This window comes from Salmo salar, chromosome 18, assembly GCF_965601325.2.
Source record: "Salmo salar chromosome 18, fSalSal1, whole genome shotgun sequence".
NCBI lineage: Eukaryota > Metazoa > Chordata > Actinopteri > Salmoniformes > Salmonidae > Salmo > Salmo salar.
Window position 1 is genome coordinate 69,786,900 of NC_138308.1, and position 17,799 is coordinate 69,804,698.

Here is a 17,799-nt window from a genome sequence, read left to right on the forward strand (position 1 = left end):
GGGGAATGAAAACGTGGTTGAAACAGGAAATGAACCCGGCATTCTAACAGAAACACTTTTGAGGAGATGGAAAACTCGTTTAACGAGTATTGTGTACGTTGCCCATGCGTCGTCAATGTGCCGCCTTGCATTCTGGGCCCATTATGGGACAATGAGAGCTCCCCTTCAAGAAGTGAATGGGAGTCAATTGGGGCGTTTGCTCAAAAAGTACAACATTACAAATATTTTCCGAGATGTGAGATAATTAACTTGTTCTCTGTATTATCGTATAGCTTTTGAATCGTGACATGATATACTTTAGAGAAAAATAGGCAAGTTTCTCGACTCATACCCTGACTATTCTGCACACATAACTCCAGTGTTTAATTGCTATATTGTAATTATTTCGCCACTATTGACTATTTATTGCCTTACCTCCCTTATCCTACCTCATTTGCACACACTGTATATAGATTTTTTTCTATTGTATTATTGACTGTATGTTTGTTTATTCCATGTGTAACTCTGTGTTGTTGTTTGTATCGCACTGCTTTGCTTTATCTTGGACAGGTCGCAGTTGTAAATGAGAATATGTTCTCAACTAGCCTACCTATAAAAATAATTGTTAAAAATTACGCGATTAGTCGACAGTCTGTTGGGTGGGGTGTTATACGTTCCTCCATTCATTACCAAGTGGGAATCCTATCTCACGCATTTTGTAATATCTCTGGTCCTTATACCACAGCGGTTTCAACATGGAGGTGCCCATGGAGAGACATGTCTGAAGGAGACTTGATACAAAGGAGATTAACCTCGCCGTGTAAGTATTGCGCTTCTTTCACACACAAGTTGATAACTTAAACATGGCTACTTATAGCTAGCGTGAAGATAAGTACTTAGTTAACTAGCTTTCCACAGTGCGTTACAGTATGTCGGTTGTCTCTTTTACTGTCAATAATCGTGTCATGAACCCCTCAAAACCACAGAGATTGATCAGCAGACTGCGCTTATGTGTTTGCAATTTGTAACAATAATCATGTTGATGCAGAATAATAATAGTGTACATGTACTATTTGTCCCATCTGCTTAACTTATTCATCATGTCACTGTTTTCTCTTAGGATCCACATGATGCATGTACTATGAACGGTGCCCGCTGTCTACTACGGCTCCAGAGTGTAGGGTTCCTGGCCCCCTCTGTCAGAGCAGCTGTCCAGCATGCTGCCCTGCTTCAGCCAGCCACAGCACTGTCCCAAATAACAGTACGCAACACATGTGGTCAGGTAAGTCACTCCCGAGGGGGGTTTTCAAATATAGGCCTCTTTAAAGTAAACTCCGGGGTAAAAGAAGAAGAAGCTAAAGATCTCAGGTCTCTTTGTATTCACACTGCCCTTGCCTTTAAATGAGGACTCAACTCTTGCCAGTTCACTTCACCTATTTTGTGGTTCGAGTCCTCTTTTGAATTCACATTGCTGTTTCGGAAGGTTTTTACAAAGTGCAGGACAAGCCATTCCATCAGAACGTGTTATCGGGCAGCTAGCTATACCTACTTGCTTTTTGGAAGCTAATAGATTACAATTATGTCTAATCTTTGAACTAAATGCAATCAGAAGATAATATTAACATGTCAATATTATTGGTAACAGAATAAATGGCAGAAGAATAACTGCAGATGAAATAATGCTGTAATTGAAAATTGTACACCCAATGTAGGCTACTGCGCCTTTAAGAGAGAGAATTTATTTTTATATCCTGTTATGATTCTCACCACATATGTTGTCTTCTCACACTATTCAAACCAAACAATTAATGAACAGCTTATGAAGCTCTCATAGTCTATACTATAGATCACATATTGCAAACAAATAATCTTTCACTAAAAACACCACACATTTTTTGTGGTTTCTGTGCATCCTTTAAAAAAAAAAATCAATGTCGAATAACCTTTTTATGCGTTTTGTTGAACTATGTCGACTGCTTGTATCTCCTCATCAATGCGTTTCTTCGTTATCAACAGGCACTCAGGCGTTTCCATGGCAGCCCTGGATGTTATAAGAGCCAACCTGTACCCACAGACCCAGGTGAAGAGCATGAGGATAGAGTAAAGAAGGACAAGTCTCTGATCACTCACGATGACCTGTTTGAGAGGGTGGCCAGGGAGGCCAAGACTAAGGCCACCTTCAACAGAGTGGTGGATGTCTTCAGTAAGAGGGACATACGGCGTCGGGGTCACGTAGAGTTCATATACGCTGCCTTGAAGAAGATGCCAGAGTTTGGTGTGGAACGGGACCTTACAGTCTACAACAAGCTGTTGGATGTCTTTCCCAAGGAGGTGTTTGTCCCCAGGAATTTTATCCAGCGCATGTTCAACCACTACCCCCGACAGCAGGAGTGTGGGGTGCACCTGCTGGAACAGATGGAGAACTATGGTGGGTGGGGAGGGAGCGTGTGAGTGAGAGATTGGGCCAACAGTTTTTCAGAACAGTGTCTTTCAAACCATTCAAATAAATAGCTAGTGTCCTTTTATTGACAGACCCCCTTTTTGCCATGCATTAATGTTGTTGTGTCATCAGGTATCATGCCAAATGTCGACAGTAAGGTCCTGATCGTCCAGATCTTCGGGGACAAGAGCCACCCGATGAGGAAGTACCAGCGCATCATGTACTGGTTCCCCAAGTTCAAGCACGCCAACCCCTTCCCCGTCCCCGTGCAGCTCCCCGAGGATCCTGTCGATCTGGCCCGCCTCAGTCTCAACCGCATCGCCAACGACCTGGACGCTAAGGTCACCGTCTACCAGATGCCCTGTACCGACATCTCTGAGTCAGGAGAGATCACCTTCCCACACGTCGTAGGTAGATAATCAAAGTTCCCTCTCCTTTTACATGCAAACTCTGATCCGAATCCAAGGTTTTCTCACTCTATAGTTGAAGGGTTTTCAGTTGATATAGCTCGTATTTTGTGGTCAGAAAATATTTAGGTTAGCAATGATCAATTGAATAGATCAACAGTATTACAGCATGTGTCAAACTCAATCCACGGAGGCAAAGGGGGATACCTGGTCAGTTGTACAACTGAATGCCTTCAACTGAAATGTGTCTTCCGCATTTAACCCAACCCCTCTGAGTCACAGGTGTGGGGTTGGGGGGGGGGGGGGGGGGGGGGGGTTGGGGGGGCTGCCTCTGATCGACATCCACGTCTTCAGCGCTTGGGGAGCAGTTATGAATTAAGGTCACTGATTAGTCAGGAACTCTCCTCACCTGGTTGTCTAGAGCTTAATTGAAAGGAAAAACCAGCAGACACTAGACCCTCCATGGAATAAGTTTGACACCCCTGTATTGGGGGATGCAAACATATGACAAACGTTGTTTCTGTCATCTCAATGTTAATTCCTACCTCTCTGCTCTTTCCCCCTGTGTTAGGGATCCAGAGCCCAGACCAGATGGAGCTGCTAGCTAAACATAACCCCAACAGGCCTGTGTTTGTGGAGGGCCCCTTCCCCCTGTGGCTGAGGAAGATCTGTGTCTACTACTACATACTCAGGGCTGACCCACTGCCCCCTGAGGAGAAGGTGGGAGACCCTGTGCAACTCTGTTAAAGCCAAAGGAATGATAACATTGTGTATTTGTAAATAATGGTGTATATTTTAACAGTAGCATTTACAATGTTATCATTTTGATGATGAATATTGCCTCAGTGGTATCTGTCCCGTACTATTATAATAGCGTTACTGTATGCTTTTATTTTTGCTTGAGCAGTAACGGTTGATTTATTACCGTACCTGTTTTCACCCTGTCAGGTGGAGGAGCCTTACGACCCTGAGAGGTGTTTCGACTTCCCTCTTCAGCTGGACCTGGACTTGGACCGTGACATGGGGGACGATGACAGCTTCGACGTGGAAGACGGTAAGATAAAACACCTAGGACCTAATCAGTTCAATTCAACAAAACTTTAGATATCTCACAAACTAAAGTGATGCGGGGCACAGCTGTAAGAATTCGTACGGGACTTTGGAGGTGCAGTGGTGTATCGTAAGTGATAAAGGATATACGTCTTGTTTTCTGCAGTGGATGAAGGGCCGGTGTTCGCCATGTGTATGACGAGCCAGGGCGATCAGGCCACCCTGAACCAATGGATCTCAGGCCTGCAGGAGACCAACCCCATCCTGGGCCGTGTCCCTACCCTATTCCGCCTGGAGGCCGGCCCCAGGGAGCTCCAGGGAGTGGCAGACCCAGGACCCGGGTACAGGGAGGAGGGCGAAGAGGAGGTAGAGACAGATATTGTTGTGGAGGAGGAGCATCAGCGTAGCCAGGGAGTGAAGCAGTAACCAGCGCCAGGACTATGATACAGCTTACTTCACCACCAGAGATTACTCGGAGAGCTAGCTTTCTGTCACAGCGCATTTATCATAACTAGTTCTTCTTGTCAGGTCACTTCTGGCTCTCATCATAAAATCTGGTAATCATAGGATGTCTTCAAGTTAAAGTGGATTTAATACCTAATTATAATGTACCCAGCTATAGTCAACTCATGTATGATCTTTCAGGAAACCAAGCTTAAGTGAGCTATTGGAAAAATACTGTAGATAATGTATGGCTGTAACCTGATGCCCTCAACTCATTTGATGTTGCTGTAAGAATGCCTTTGATAAGGCTCTTGAAGGAACTATGAATTTTGACTGTGTCAAGATATGCTCAAATCAACACAAAACAATAAATTATTTACTTCTATAGCCGTTTCTTTTGTATGGTATGTAAGATGGATGGTAACATATCGAACAAGTTTTGTTCCACAGGCCTCTCCCAGCCCACCTCCCTTCCATTAAATCATAGAACCACTTTAAAAGTTACCAAAAGGGTTTATTAGTACCTAAAAAAGGCATTTGAACATTCCCTTTTAAACAAACAAGGTAGGAACCAATTGAAAGTGGTACATTCTCAACAGGTAAATAGTACAGCTTGGTCAGTGTCCCCTGTACATTTTAAAGTTCATTACAGCTGTAGAAGAAAAAGTTCACAGTACATTCTGTTTTCAATGCATTTTCAGTCCGTTAAGACAGACTGTGCTCTATTGGACATTATTTTCAGCATATTGGTGAACCAAAAACACTGCAAATGAAAATCTCTTCCACATGATTTCTGATACTTCCTATATGTCCAACACTCCACATCCAAGCAGCAGGCCATTGGATCATACTTTTGTTGTTAGAAGTCATTTTGACTGGGGGGGAAAAATGCTGATTTGTTGATCAAAGATATTAAATACAAATGAAAGTCATGTGTCACTGACTGATTGTTCAGACCAAATAAATACATTGAAAGAGTTAATGTACACAGTATGTATAGAGACAAGGAAATATTAACAAAATCAGAAGCAGTATGAGTACCACTAACCATAAAGGGTTAGGTTTATTTTCATAGGCAATCAAATAATACATTAAGGGTATTGACATTTAACCACCCCTTTAAACATAAATGTTGTATTTACAGTGCAGGCATACATGTGTCAAATTACCATTACAAAAAATGTTCAAAAAGGAAGAATTCTTTTACATTCCAAAAAAATGTTTTACGAAAACGGTAAAAATAAGAGAAGAATCACAAGTATTTTGAAGATACAGTGTTGTAAAGTATGGTGCATTAATATCTAGAAAAATCGGTCCCACTTTGAACGAAGTGCAACTTGTATAGCATACACAAAGGCTTCATAAGCGCTAAATAAATGCTTCACAAATCATCTATACGCGTATGTCATACTCTCCAAAGGGTGACAAATTCCCACTGTAGGGTAAATGACCAAATGTGATGACATGCACTGTTTGTACACCATTTATAGAGTATCACATACGCTTCCAGATGACTTGAACCTTGTTTACATTTGTATACGACCGCATCTCTCTTCTGCTTGGGAATACTTTGGAAAAGATTTCCAAAATTAAAATCTCAGAGCTGATTTGCTGGTGTTTTTACAGTCCAACAATAAAAATACAAAAGTATTATTTTTTGGCTCAGAAAATTTGGGGTGCAAATAAAACCAAACTGGCGTGACACCAGTTGGGGAACCCCGCTTTATAAGTAGTTCTTCGTTTTAAAGTGGGACCGAAAAAAAAATCACTACTTTTTACGGCATATTTAAAATACCCCCATGCAAGGACATCCCTTGGATCTGAATAACAAAACTGATAGGAATTGTGAAAAAATATAAAATGTACAGTAACAGTCAAAAGTTTGGATACGCCTACCCAGGGTTTTTATTTTTACTATTTTCTACATTGTAGAATAATAGTGAATGCCAAAACTATGAAAAACACATATGGAATCGTGTAGTAACCAAAAAGGTGTTAAACAAATAAAAATATATTTAGATTTTAGATTCTTAAAAGTAGCCACTGTTGGCATTCCCTCGACCAGCTTCATGAGGAATGTAGTCACATGGAATGCATTTCAATTAACAGGTGTGCCTTGTTAATTTGTGGAATTTCTTTCTTTAATGTGTTTGAGCCAATCAGTTGTGTTGTGACAAGGTAGGGGTGGTATACAGAAGATAGGCCTATTTGGTAAAAGACCAAGTCCAAATTATGGCAAGAACAGCCATCATTACTTTAAGACATGAAGGTCAGTCAATCCGGAACATTTCAAGAACTTTGAAAGTTTCTTCAAGTGCAGTCGCAAAAACCATCAAGCGCTATGATGAAACTGTCTCTCATGAGAACCGCCACAGGAAAGAGTTACCTCTGCTACAGAGGGTCATTTCATTAGAGTTACTAGCCTCAGAAATTGCAGCCCAAATAAATGCTTCACAGGGTTCAAGTAACAGACACATCAACATCAACTGTTCAGAGGAGACTGTGTGAATCAGGCCTTCGTGGTCGAATTGCTGCAAAGAAACCACTACTAAAGAACACCAATAAAGAGAGACTTGCTTGGGCCAAGAAACACGAGCAATGGACATGAGACCGGTGGAAATCTGTCGTTTGGTCTGATGAGTCTAATTGTGATGGTTCCAACCGCTGTGTTTTTGTGAGACGCAGAGTAGGGTAACAGATGATCTCCGCGTGTGTGGTTCCCACGGTGAAGCATGGAGGTGGGGGTGCTTTGCTGGTGACACTGTCTGTGATTTATTTAGAATTCAAGGCATACTTAACCAGCATGGCAACCACAGCATTCTGCAACGATACGCCATCCCATCTGGTTTGTGCTTAGTGGGACTATCAATTGTTTTTCAACAGGACAATGACCCAACACACCTCCAGGCTATGTAAGGGCTATTTGACCAAGGAGAGTGCTGCATCAGATGACCTGGCCTCTACCATCACCCGACCTCAACCCAACTGAGATGGTTTGGGATGAGTTGAACCACAGAGTGAAGGAAAAGCAACAAGTGCTCAGCAAGTGCTCATGAAGCTGGTTGAGAGAATGCCAACAGTGTACAAAGCAAAGGCAAAGGGTGGCTACTTTGAAGAATATAAAATATAAAATCTATTTTGATTAGTTTAACCCTTTTTTTGTTTACTACATGATTTCATATGTGTTATTTCATAGTTTTGATGTCTTCACTATTATTCTACAATGTATAAAATAGTACAAATAATGAAAAACCCTGGAATGAGTAGGTGTGTCCAAACTTTTGACTGGTACTGGATGTACAGACGAATATCAAACAACTGATCACCCGTAGACAATTTCAAATGACAAGTCAAATTTACAGGTCTGCGACTTGCCCTTAACTTGCATCATATTGATCCTGATACATCGAGTAAGACCAAGGACATATCATTCATTCAGATTGAAGAACATAACTGACCTGTTCATCATGGATGCATAAAACAGGGATGTTAACCCATTACAGTTGACTAGGAGAGCCCTCCTGTCTGCTTTAGTGTGTTTCATAAAGCACAATGACATTATTGAACCCAGTGACATCATGAATATTAACTGTTTGCTTCGGGCATAGAAGACTTAGTTTAGTAGTAGAGAATGACAATCGCTACAAAACTGCGCTTTCAAAAACAGCGAGTGTGTGTGTATCCCAAAGTTATTGAGGTAAAGCTTGTCTCTTGTGGTTCAATGTCACCTATGTATGCAGTTCAAGTTTAGATGATCTTTTGTAGAGGTGAACTGCTCTGTAAAAATAAACAGACATTAAAAGAAACCAGCAGTAACGTTTTCTTTTTCTCCTCCACTTCTGAACAACGCTGCTTTACGCTGTCTGGCATTTAGTGATTTGTGCTTCTGCAAATCAAGACAAATAAGTAGGAATATGTGAAAAAAAAATATGTGCAATGTCAGAAATATGTTTCATGAAAATGTGTTCTTACAGACAGATAGGAATACCCCCCTTGGTACACAGAGCTGTGGTGAACATGATGATATTTAGACATGGATGGTGTCAAGTTCAATGTATTGTTAAAGAAGGCACAAATGCTCACCTTAGCTCTCAGAGTCTGTTGGTGGTTTTGGAGCTCTTGCTGTTCTTCAGGTATGATGAGTCCTCTGTATCAACCATTACTTCTACTTCTGCTGGGAGGTTGGCACTGTCCTCTGAAACAAAATGTGCATGGATATGTCAGAAACCCTCAATCCCAAATGTCCCCATCGCAAGGGACCGGAGCCTTTCTTTACCAGGAAGAACTCTGGCCCCTCTAATATATAATAGGTCCTTATTACCTCCCATCCCACCGCTGTGCTGCTGCAGCTGGCTGGTGAAGAAAAGTTCTCTCCTGGACACCTGCTCGTCCCAGGCCTCCAGGATGTGCCGGCGCTCCGGGGGCACCAGGCTCAGGGTGTCCGGGTGGGCCTCCTCGATGTGGGCCCTCACCCCCTCCAGGCTGTGGGAGTACTGGAGATCCCCACACACCATGCACACCAGCAGCTGGTTCAGGGGGTCGTAGTCCATGAGGTAGCAGTTCCTCCATACGGCATCTGAGATGGGGCCGTTGTAGTTGTCGTGATGATCATCGTCTGGGAAAAGGAGCTCTGATTCCTCTGGGGGAAAGAGAGTCGTATTGTAAGACAGGGGTTCCCAAACTTTTTCACTCAGGCCCCCCTTCTAAGCATTGGGGAACATAGCTCTCTACGGTATGCAATGACTGACATGACAATAAGAGGAACTGACGATGCACTACCCAATTTCGAAATGTCACCTTGTGCATTCTACTATTACAGGTTTGATGAGTAAGTTGAAAGCTGAACCGAGTTCAAAATAATAAAACTGCCCATCCACAGTTTTTGGGCACTAGCCAGTCACAGCAGCCCATGAAAACATTCTACTAGCCAAGGGCTGAAAATATATATACAAATATTTGGGCTAGAAATGCCTATAGCTGTAGCTAGATTTACGCCTAATAGATCTATAAACAGGGGTATTCACTCTGACCCTACGAGGTCCGGAGCCTGCTGGTTTTCTGTTCTACCTGATAATTAATTGCACCAACCTGGTGTCCCAGGGTAACCATGAAAACAACGCAGTGGAACTGGCTTCGAGGACTAGATTTGAGTTTGAGGGATCTATACGTTTCAAATGTATTACCTTCTGTGGGTTCCGTATGGCTTGGGTCAGGAAAGTAGCCCATGTCTGTCTCTGTGGAAGTACTACGGGAAAAGACACCACGGTACTGGTTACTACCAACATACACATTGAGATAAGAGGAACGTCAGAGGGATCCTGAAAACGACTCTCTCACCTTAGATGTAGTTCAGAGTCCTCCGAGGTATTGACCCACCGGTCAGGATCATGTTCCTTTGGTTGAGAAAAATTACGGTCAGCCCTAATGGACATGAACTGACCAAGAGGAACCAAAGTTACCCAAGGCTGAATCCTCACCCCTTGGTACCAATGCCTGATTTACCATATAGTTCGGACTTAAAATATGATATGGTGTTTTCTTTGAAACGTTCACCATTGTAAAATTACCTGTGTATCCAGCCCCTGCAGCAGGTGTTGAGGCTGACTGCTGGGGAGGATGGGCCTCCAGTTGACCGAAGCCCTCTTCTCAGTCAGCTCCCTGTCCCTCATGGCCTTCCTGGCTCTCTGTTCCTTCTTCTTCACCCTCCAGTACTCCCTCTTCTTCCTCAGAGTCTCCTCTTCCGACTCCCCCGGCACTGGCTTGGGCGGACCCATGGAGCTTATGTAGATGGGGCTTCTGGTGAGCCCCTGCATTGTAGGCAATCCTACATTTTGTAAATTCCCACTTTGAGGAATCTGAGCACCTTGACATTTGAAAGGAGTCTGTGTTGGTGTGAATGTGGACGTTTGACTGGGAGGATGAATTGGTAAGAGCTTGATGCTCGTCAGAGGGTTGGGCGGAGGTGAGAGAGTAGCGATGGGTGAGGCGTCGGCGTCTGAGATTTCCTGCTCTTGCAGTCGCCATTTTCTAACACGTGGCGAGTCAGGGCTGGACCCCGGGGCCGCTTCCTGTTGGCTCTCCACCAGTAGCAGCCCGCCTTTCTTCCCCTCACCCAATGGAGGAACAGTGACACCGCCTCCTACAGGGAGAAACGCGGTACTGAAGCTATGAGATGTCTGGGAGGACCCTGTGTGGCCAATGGATGAATTGGAAATAGTGGTACAGTTGACCGGAGGTCTGAGCTGTAGTGTATCAGACGGCTGTCCCATGTTGGAGGTGGTGGGGCTCACAACCAGAAGTGTAGGGATGTTGGTGACCATGTTGAGGCTTGCCTGAGGTCCAGAGGCAGGGGGAGATATAGGCTGGAGAAGGGGGGAGGGCTGTGGTTTGAGCAATGGTGCGCCTTGTAGACTGAAGCTCCCGCCTCTCTGCACTGGCCTCTGTGTCGGTGTCTTGACAATATGGAGATTCGGAGACTAAAAGACAACAACACAATCAATGGACAGCTTTACATTCGTTTTATGTCACAATATATCATTTAGAACCAGGGTTATTTTATCTATTGGTTTATCTTTACAAACATTTACTTGTTTATGGTTGTTCATGATTGTCCAGTTCTCAGAATCCATATACCTCCTCCCCCTCTCCCTCTATTTTTGTTGCTTGTATCAAATGCCAGAGAGAGATTCATGGCATTTCAGTTAGACTGGACAGTGGCCTTGTGTACAGTATTGCATTGAAAAATACATAGTTCCACATTCCAATTAACATAACCACCAAATGTACTTTTACCTCAAATTAAAGTAAAATGATAGGTATTGGCCTACCATTGTGAGTCATGAAATCTGCACGATGATGAAATCTAATAGCATGGATTACAAATTATATCCACCCACCTGTGCTGCTTTGAGGGCCAGTCGTCTGCTGTAGTCCCCCTGCCTCAGCCCCCCTCCTCCCTGCCTAGCCTTCCTGGCTCTCTGCTGCCTCTTCATCATCCTCCAGTACTCCCTCTTCTTCTGCAGAGTCACATTCTGGTCTGTCACCACCGGGGCGTGGTGATGTTGCTGATGCTGCTGCTGTTGTTGGGGGTGTTTCTGATGTTGACGCTGGTGTTGATTTTGAAGTTGGCAAGGTGGTTGTTGTTGCGGTGGCTGGTGATGTAGCTTCGGAGGTTCTGGGGAGCAGCAGTGGTGGTGGCCTGCTTTTTTGGCACGCAACCTCTGGGCTCTACGAGGGAGAGGGAGGAGTGGTCCTCCAGAGGCTGCCTTGTGGGAGCAGGATTGTGTGGGTGAGTGAGAGGGGGGTTCGGACCGATTGAGAGGGGAAGATGAGAAAGAGAGGGTGTTAGTACAAGGACTGGATAGGGGAGAGTCCTTAGGATGAGGACTCAGAGGACGAATGGTCACCTGACATGGTGGCGGGGCGTCAGCATCCACCTGCCACCCTTTGACCTCCAACGATAGGTCACCAGATATGGAGGCTTTCTCCTCGTCTCCCAGGGTGAGCAGAGGTAGAATTGGCTTGACCTCAATCTGGACGGCATTCTCCTCGGAGGAACAAGCCTGGGGTTCACTTTTACAAGGCAGCTGTTCTGTAATACAGTCAGGCTGTTCCGTTTTACAGTCAGCCACAGTGCTGAGAGATTCCTCCAGAAGCTTCTTCATAGAGGCCACTGCCAAGAGAGTGGTGGCCTGGCTGTCAGCACTCAAGGCTAGGTCTGGTGGCTCTGGATGTGGTGGAGACTGGGACAGTTTGATATCAACACAGAGGGGTTGTTCCAGTGGAGGACATGGAGCGTGTGTTGAGATTGATTCTCTTTCTTGTTTTATTTGGTTTCCCTGTGGAGGCATGGACAGACTGGTGTTTGAGAGAGGCTTGATAGCGAGTGTGTGGTTGACAGAGGTGTTGACATTGGGATTGGCTGTGGCTAATCGTGCTAACCTTTGGTTTCGCCTCTTCTGTGAGGCAGCATTTCCCCTAGCTTGAACTCCTTGCCTTAGGCGGATGGCGCGGGCAGCCCTCTGCTCTCGTTTCTTTACCCTCCAGTACTCCCTCTTCTTAGCCATACTTTCCTCCTCTGTTAGCTTTGGGTCCAAGTTAAGCACTGCTGACTCTGTAGAAGCTTTGACAGCCATCTGCATGACACAGCTAGCCGGCTTTGGCATCGCTGTAGGCACACCAGGAAAGGTGTTTTGGATGTTTTGAGGGTGTGTGAGGGTGATATGACTCTGGGGCTGGAAGACTGTGTGTAAATTCTGGTTTTTCGGTGTGCTTTGAAATTCAGTCCTCGGTCTGATTGAAACCAACCTGGGAGGCTTCATGATTGACAGGCCGACGGGAGGACAAGAGACTTTAAACTGAGCAGAACGGATTAGAGGAGGTGGTGGGTTGTCCTGTGTTTGATGACTTAACACCACATTACTAAAGGTATCACCAGTAGGTTTGGGAAGCAGTTGGTGTTGGCGGTGTGTGTTGGTAAATACATTATTAACAGGCATCCCACTACTGCTACCAATTTCACCCCCAGTCTCTTTTGCTTCTGTAGTGAGATCAATTTGAGGAATGTTATTGGTCACTGTACCATCCTCCATGATGAAACCTCCAATGATCTCTGAGGCGCTGGTGTGAGTAGGCCTATTTTCTGTTCGTTGTGGCAGCATGTTGCAGCCTGCTGCTCTGGCCTTCCTCATATCCTCCAGGATGCTCTGGTAACGCTTGACTCTTTGCATCAGAGCATCCCTCTCCTTCATCTTAGCTCGGACTTCGCCAGACAGCTTGGCTCGCTGCTCCCGCTTCTTGACACGCCAGTATTCCCGCATCTGGGCCGCCCTCTGCTCGGGGGTCTCCTTTGGGTCATCTCGTGGTGCGTTGTGGGTTGTTATGGCTTTGGCATGACAGGGGGACTTCCTCATCTTTCTCTGACCCAGGAAATTCCTTTGGGTTTCAATGAACCTCTGTCTCGGAGTCCTACAACGGACCATACCTCGGTTAACGTTGGCAAACTGCACTGGACCAGGGAGCCTTCTGCTTGGTTCCCCTGCTGGTTTATAACCAATGATATTAGATGTGATACCAGTCTGCATTGTTGCTTTAGCCTCCTGCAGATTCTCTGCTCTTAGCTGAACGGTGTGTTCATTAGCGTTGACTGTGGTTAGCTTAGCCAGGATTGAATCGTCAGACTCCCTTTTGACAGCAATGCTAGCCACCGCTCTGGCGTTCTTCAGCAGCCGTCCGGCTGAGATGAACGGGGCACTGACCCGACTAGCACACTGCCTCTGGCCCTGTCCACTCAAAGCGGACTGGGGACGTTCAACGTCCACGTTTGGTAACAGTTCTACTTTCTGCAACGATACCTCCATGTTCGTGATTCTTTTGCTGGCCTTGCTTAACCTAGCCGCTTGCTTCGCTCGCTGTTCTCTTTTCTTGATGCGCCAATTCTCTCTGCGCTTGGCGGCTCGCTCCTCCTCAGTCTCCAGTGTAGCTGATGTGTCGTTGATGCTTCGAACTCCTTGGGCCGCGACCACTGCACTCTTTTTCCCACCTAGCGGTGTTACTTTCATCCCTCTAGGCCTAACCCCTGGTTTGTGAACTAGCATAGGGGCAGACTGAGTGGTCACGATGGTCATCCCTGTGGTAATGTTAGTGGTTAGCGATCTAGGCTGAACAGACACTGTAACTTGCGTCTTTGTCTTTGCATCAGGCCTTGATACACTCTGGGTGGTCAGATGCTGCTCAGATGACACTACAGGAGAGCTGCCATTGAGAATAGTCATTCCGCTCTGTGGTTGGCGAGGGGCAGAGCCTGAGGCTCTCACCGCCACTCTTACCGGAGGCACAAAGGAGCCACTGTTGAGAAGCACTCCATTGGGTTTGGCTGAGGTAACTGTTCCAATCACAGCACCCCCTGTTGGATAACTTTTCACTGCCATCTTGCAGACCATTGCACCTTTTCCTGGGTCTGCACTGGTTGTTGGGAACTGAGGCAATACTTTGTTGAGTTTTATCCTCTGGAACCAACTCTCCTTTTGGTTTGCTGAGGAATAGTTTTGGCCCCCTTCCCCAACACTATGGTTCTGATTATGGGAGACAGCAGAACCCTTTCCCTTCAATAAGACTACAGGTGCACCGCCGACATAAGTTTGGTAGGAACCATCACTATTCAACAAAGGGGGGGCAGACCCTACTATTGAACAAGAGGCACCGGAATTCAACCCCATTGAGGTTATGGTTTTATGGACTGCATTACTGTCCAAGGATTTACTTCCTCTGTTTGTTGCTTTTGACCTCTCCCTCTTGACCTCTGAAAGCTTAGCCCTCTGCTCTCGTTTCTTGGTCCTCCAGTACTCTCTCTTCTGGGCGAGGGTGGCGTTGTCAAACTCCGAGGCCGGACGGTAGCGCTGAACCCGTGGGCTGCCAGCCCCTCCAGTTCCCTGGGTGGTTGGCATGATGGTCGTATTGCTGCTTGGTCACCGTTCCTAATCTTCACCAAATTGTGCTGGCTGCGGAATCCTCACTCATCCTACTATTTTTCTTCCAATGTCCTCCAGATATGGATATCGTCAGCCTTTAGATATTGAGTAGCATCCTTTAGGTCTTATTATGTCCGTCTCCCATCTCTGGTGTTCACCCGCCACATCTTGACATTAACAGATGCCAGATGGTAAAGTCCTAAAAGTATGAAAATAAACAATACGTGAATAAACAACTGAAGTTCACATTCAGATATTTATCATAACAGGGCTTGCAATTGGATTGTCAGCTGACTTCTCACTTCTTGAAATATTATTTGTTTTATCAACTACCAACAAACTAAGGTACTTCTTCAAGCCATATCAATGTTCGCAAAACCCCATTTACAGAGCTTTCAGAAAGTATTCACACCCATTGACTTTTTTCACATTTTGTTGTGTTACAGCTTGAATTTAAAAATGGTTAATTTAAGATTTTGTGTCACTGGCCTACACACAATACCCCATAATGTCAAAGTGGAATTATGTTTTTACAAATTAATTAAAAGTGGAAAGCTGAAATGTCTAGAATCAGTAGGTATTCAACCCCTTTGTTGTTGCAAGCCTAAATAAGTTCAGGAGTAAAAATGTGCTTAACAAGTCACATAATAAGTTGCATGGACTCACCCTGTGTGCAATAATAGTGTTTAACATGATTTTTGAATGACTACATCAGCTCTGAACCCCACACATACAATTATCTGCAAGGTCCCTCAGTCGATCAGTGAACCCAGATTCAACCACAGACGTCCTTCCCAGTGGTTTAAAGTACTTGAGTAAAATAGCTTAGTTTTTTGGGGTATCTGTACTTCACTATTTATATTTTTGACAACTTTTACTTCACTACATTCCTAAAGAAAATAATATACTTTTTACTCCATACATTTTCCCTGATACCCAAAAGTACATTGTAATTGCTTAACAGGACAGGAAAATGGTCCAATTGACACACTTTTCAAGAGAACATCCCTGGTCATTCCTACAGCCTCTGATCTGGCAGACTCAATAAACCCAAATGCTTTGTTTGTAAATGATGTCTGAGTGTTGGAGCGTGGCCCTGGCTATCCGTAAATGGAAAAAAAACAAGAAAATGGTGCTGTTTGGTTTTCTTAATATACGAAATGTGAAATGATTTATACTTTTACTTTTGATACTTAAGTATATTTTAGCAATTACATTTACTTTTGATACTTAAGTATATTTAAAACCCAAATACTGTCATACTTTTACTAGGTGACTTTCACTTTTACCACCACTGGTCCTTCCATTTTCAGTTGCTGGAGAGGAAGGAAACGACTCAGGGATTTCACCAATGGTGGCCAATGGTGACTTTAAAACCTTTACAGAGTTTAATGGCTGTGATAGGAGAAAACTGAGGATGGATCAACAACATTGTAGTTACTCTATAATACTCATCCTACTCTAAACGACAGTGAAAATAAGGAAGCATGTACATAAAAAATATTCCAAAACATGCATCTTGTTTGCAATAAGGCACTAAAGTAAGACTTCAAAAAATGTGGCTAAGAAATTGACTTTATGTCCTGAATAGAAAAGCGTTATGTTTGAGGCAAACCCAACATTGAGTACCACTTTTCATATTTTCAAGCATGGTTGTGGATGCATCATGTTATGGGTATGCTTATCATCGACAAGAACTTTATCATTTTTGATGATAAAAAGAAACGGAATAGAGCAAAGCACAGGCAAAATCCTAGAAGGAAACATGGTTCAGTCGGCTTTCCAACAGACACTGGGAGACAAATTCACCTTTCAACAGGACAATAACCTAAATCACAAGGCCAAATATACACTGGAGTTGCTTACCAAGTCAACATTGAATGTTCCTGAGTGACCTACTTACAGTTTGGGCTTAAAAATCTATGGCAAGACTAGAAAATGGCTGTCTAGCAATGATCAACCACCAACTTGAAGAACATCATTACTATACTAACAGCTCTGAGCTATCTGTGGACATTCTCATTCATTTGTTCTACTATAGGACATATTTTCAGAGTAGCCTTCATGCAACCTAAAGGAGACAGTGTTGCAAAACACATTTTCTTTGAAGACAACATGATCTTTGGCAAATAAAATCTGAAACGCTTCCAAAATGCAGGCTGTGTTCCTATCAGCATTCACCACAACCAGGAAAAGAAAAATGGCACTGTCTCTTTAAGTCATGTCCCTCGTCTATCACAAAATATGTCTGTCGTGTGTCGTTTTTTATTCTTTATTTATTCTCATATGAATACCAAACGCAGTGTGCTGACGACTGTCCGAGTATCGCCACAAATTCCAAAGAAAAGCGCCCGGAAGACAAATTTGGTGATATTCATGCCGTTACCAGCCCTGTCTCTACCAGCGTACAATGGACAATATCTTCCTCCTCCCCTGTCCACACGGACTGGCGCCTGTCTGCGTGTGTGTTCCTTGTCGAAATTAATCGAAAAGCATAAAACCAAGCCAACGGTGAAAGAGCAGGATGTTTGGAAACGTGTGAAAAAAAAACATGCATATGCATTACCTGGTAGTTACACCTAACTTTCCGGGACAGTTTGTTAACGTTTGGACAGATATACTGTCAGGACACTGCAGATACTTTCCGCGAGCCAGCCTTTCTCTCTATCGCTGCCTTGACAACGGTGAAAAATACCAGGATGTGGGACCTTGCTGCTTGTGTGTAAACTGCGTCGCGTGGACAGATACAAGCCTCTTAAAGCAATACTACCACAACAGGGGACATAATTGTTTATCTGGACAGCAACATGTATTTCAAATAGATGGACAATGAAATTGAGCCATTTCTATCCATATCCACGATGCCAAACATTTCCACTCTATAATACCATTTTATTATAGGCTATTGGTTATATAATTTTAGACCATGCTGAAAATGTTGTAGATATGTAAAACTGGGACTGCACCCAATCAATCAATTCATCCATTAGAATCCAATCAGTTAAATCAT

At 44.1% G+C, this 17,799-nt stretch overlaps 2 protein-coding genes across 4 annotated transcripts; one reads left to right on the plus strand and one right to left on the minus strand.

The window, feature by feature from the left end:
• The first annotated feature begins 663 nt into the window (after window positions 1-663).
• Window positions 664-4,705, plus strand: ecsit (ECSIT signaling integrator). Its single transcript, XM_014155622.2, has 7 exons — window positions 664-799; window positions 1,100-1,261; window positions 1,996-2,407; window positions 2,552-2,830; window positions 3,398-3,546; window positions 3,775-3,880; window positions 4,043-4,705. The coding sequence occupies exons 2-7, from the start codon at window positions 1,121-1,123 to the stop codon at window positions 4,300-4,302; spliced, it is 1,347 nt and encodes a 448-aa protein (XP_014011097.1). The 5' UTR covers window positions 664-799; window positions 1,100-1,120; the 3' UTR covers window positions 4,303-4,705.
• A 108-nt stretch (window positions 4,706-4,813) lies between these two features.
• LOC106577526 (uncharacterized) lies at window positions 4,814-17,499 on the minus strand. 3 transcript variants are annotated; one of them, XM_014155625.3, is made up of 8 exons: window positions 17,356-17,499; window positions 11,217-14,988; window positions 9,888-10,796; window positions 9,658-9,713; window positions 9,504-9,565; window positions 8,642-8,959; window positions 8,404-8,515; window positions 4,814-8,206 (listed from the first exon to the last, which is right to left on the minus strand). In XM_014155625.3, the coding sequence occupies exons 2-7, from the start codon at window positions 14,763-14,765 to the stop codon at window positions 8,412-8,414; spliced, it is 4,998 nt and encodes a 1,665-aa protein (XP_014011100.1). In that variant the 5' UTR covers window positions 14,766-14,988; window positions 17,356-17,499; the 3' UTR covers window positions 4,814-8,206; window positions 8,404-8,411. The 3 variants fall into 3 exon arrangements, with proteins under 3 accessions (XP_014011100.1, XP_014011099.1, XP_014011098.1); XM_014155624.3 differs by having other exon boundaries at window positions 4,814-8,097; window positions 9,658-9,755; XM_014155623.3 differs by having other exon boundaries at window positions 9,658-9,755.
• Window positions 17,500-17,799: the final 300 nt, after the last annotated feature.

What these genes read in the sequence shown, in the direction of transcription:
- LOC106577526 (XM_014155624.3), bottom strand. Translation starts at nt 14,765, where the DNA reads ATGCCAACCACCCAGGGAACTGGAGGGGCTGGCAGCCCACGGGTTCAG. An exon ending in TGGCCCTCAAAGCAGCACAG is followed by an intron (nt 10,797 to 11,216) that starts GTGGGTGGATAT and finishes GTTGTCTTTTAG; the next exon opens with TCTCCGAATCTCCATATTGT. An exon ending in TGCAGGGGCTGGATACACAG is followed by an intron (nt 9,756 to 9,887) that starts GTAATTTTACAA and finishes CCTCTTGGTCAG; the next exon opens with TTCATGTCCATTAGGGCTGA.
- ecsit (XM_014155622.2), top strand. Translation starts at nt 1,121, where the DNA reads ATGAACGGTGCCCGCTGTCTACTACGGCTCCAGAGTGTAGGGTTCCTG. An exon ending in GGAACAGATGGAGAACTATG is followed by an intron (nt 2,408 to 2,551) that starts GTGGGTGGGGAG and finishes TTGTGTCATCAG; the next exon opens with GTATCATGCCAAATGTCGAC. An exon ending in CACCTTCCCACACGTCGTAG is followed by an intron (nt 2,831 to 3,397) that starts GTAGATAATCAA and finishes CCCCTGTGTTAG; the next exon opens with GGATCCAGAGCCCAGACCAG.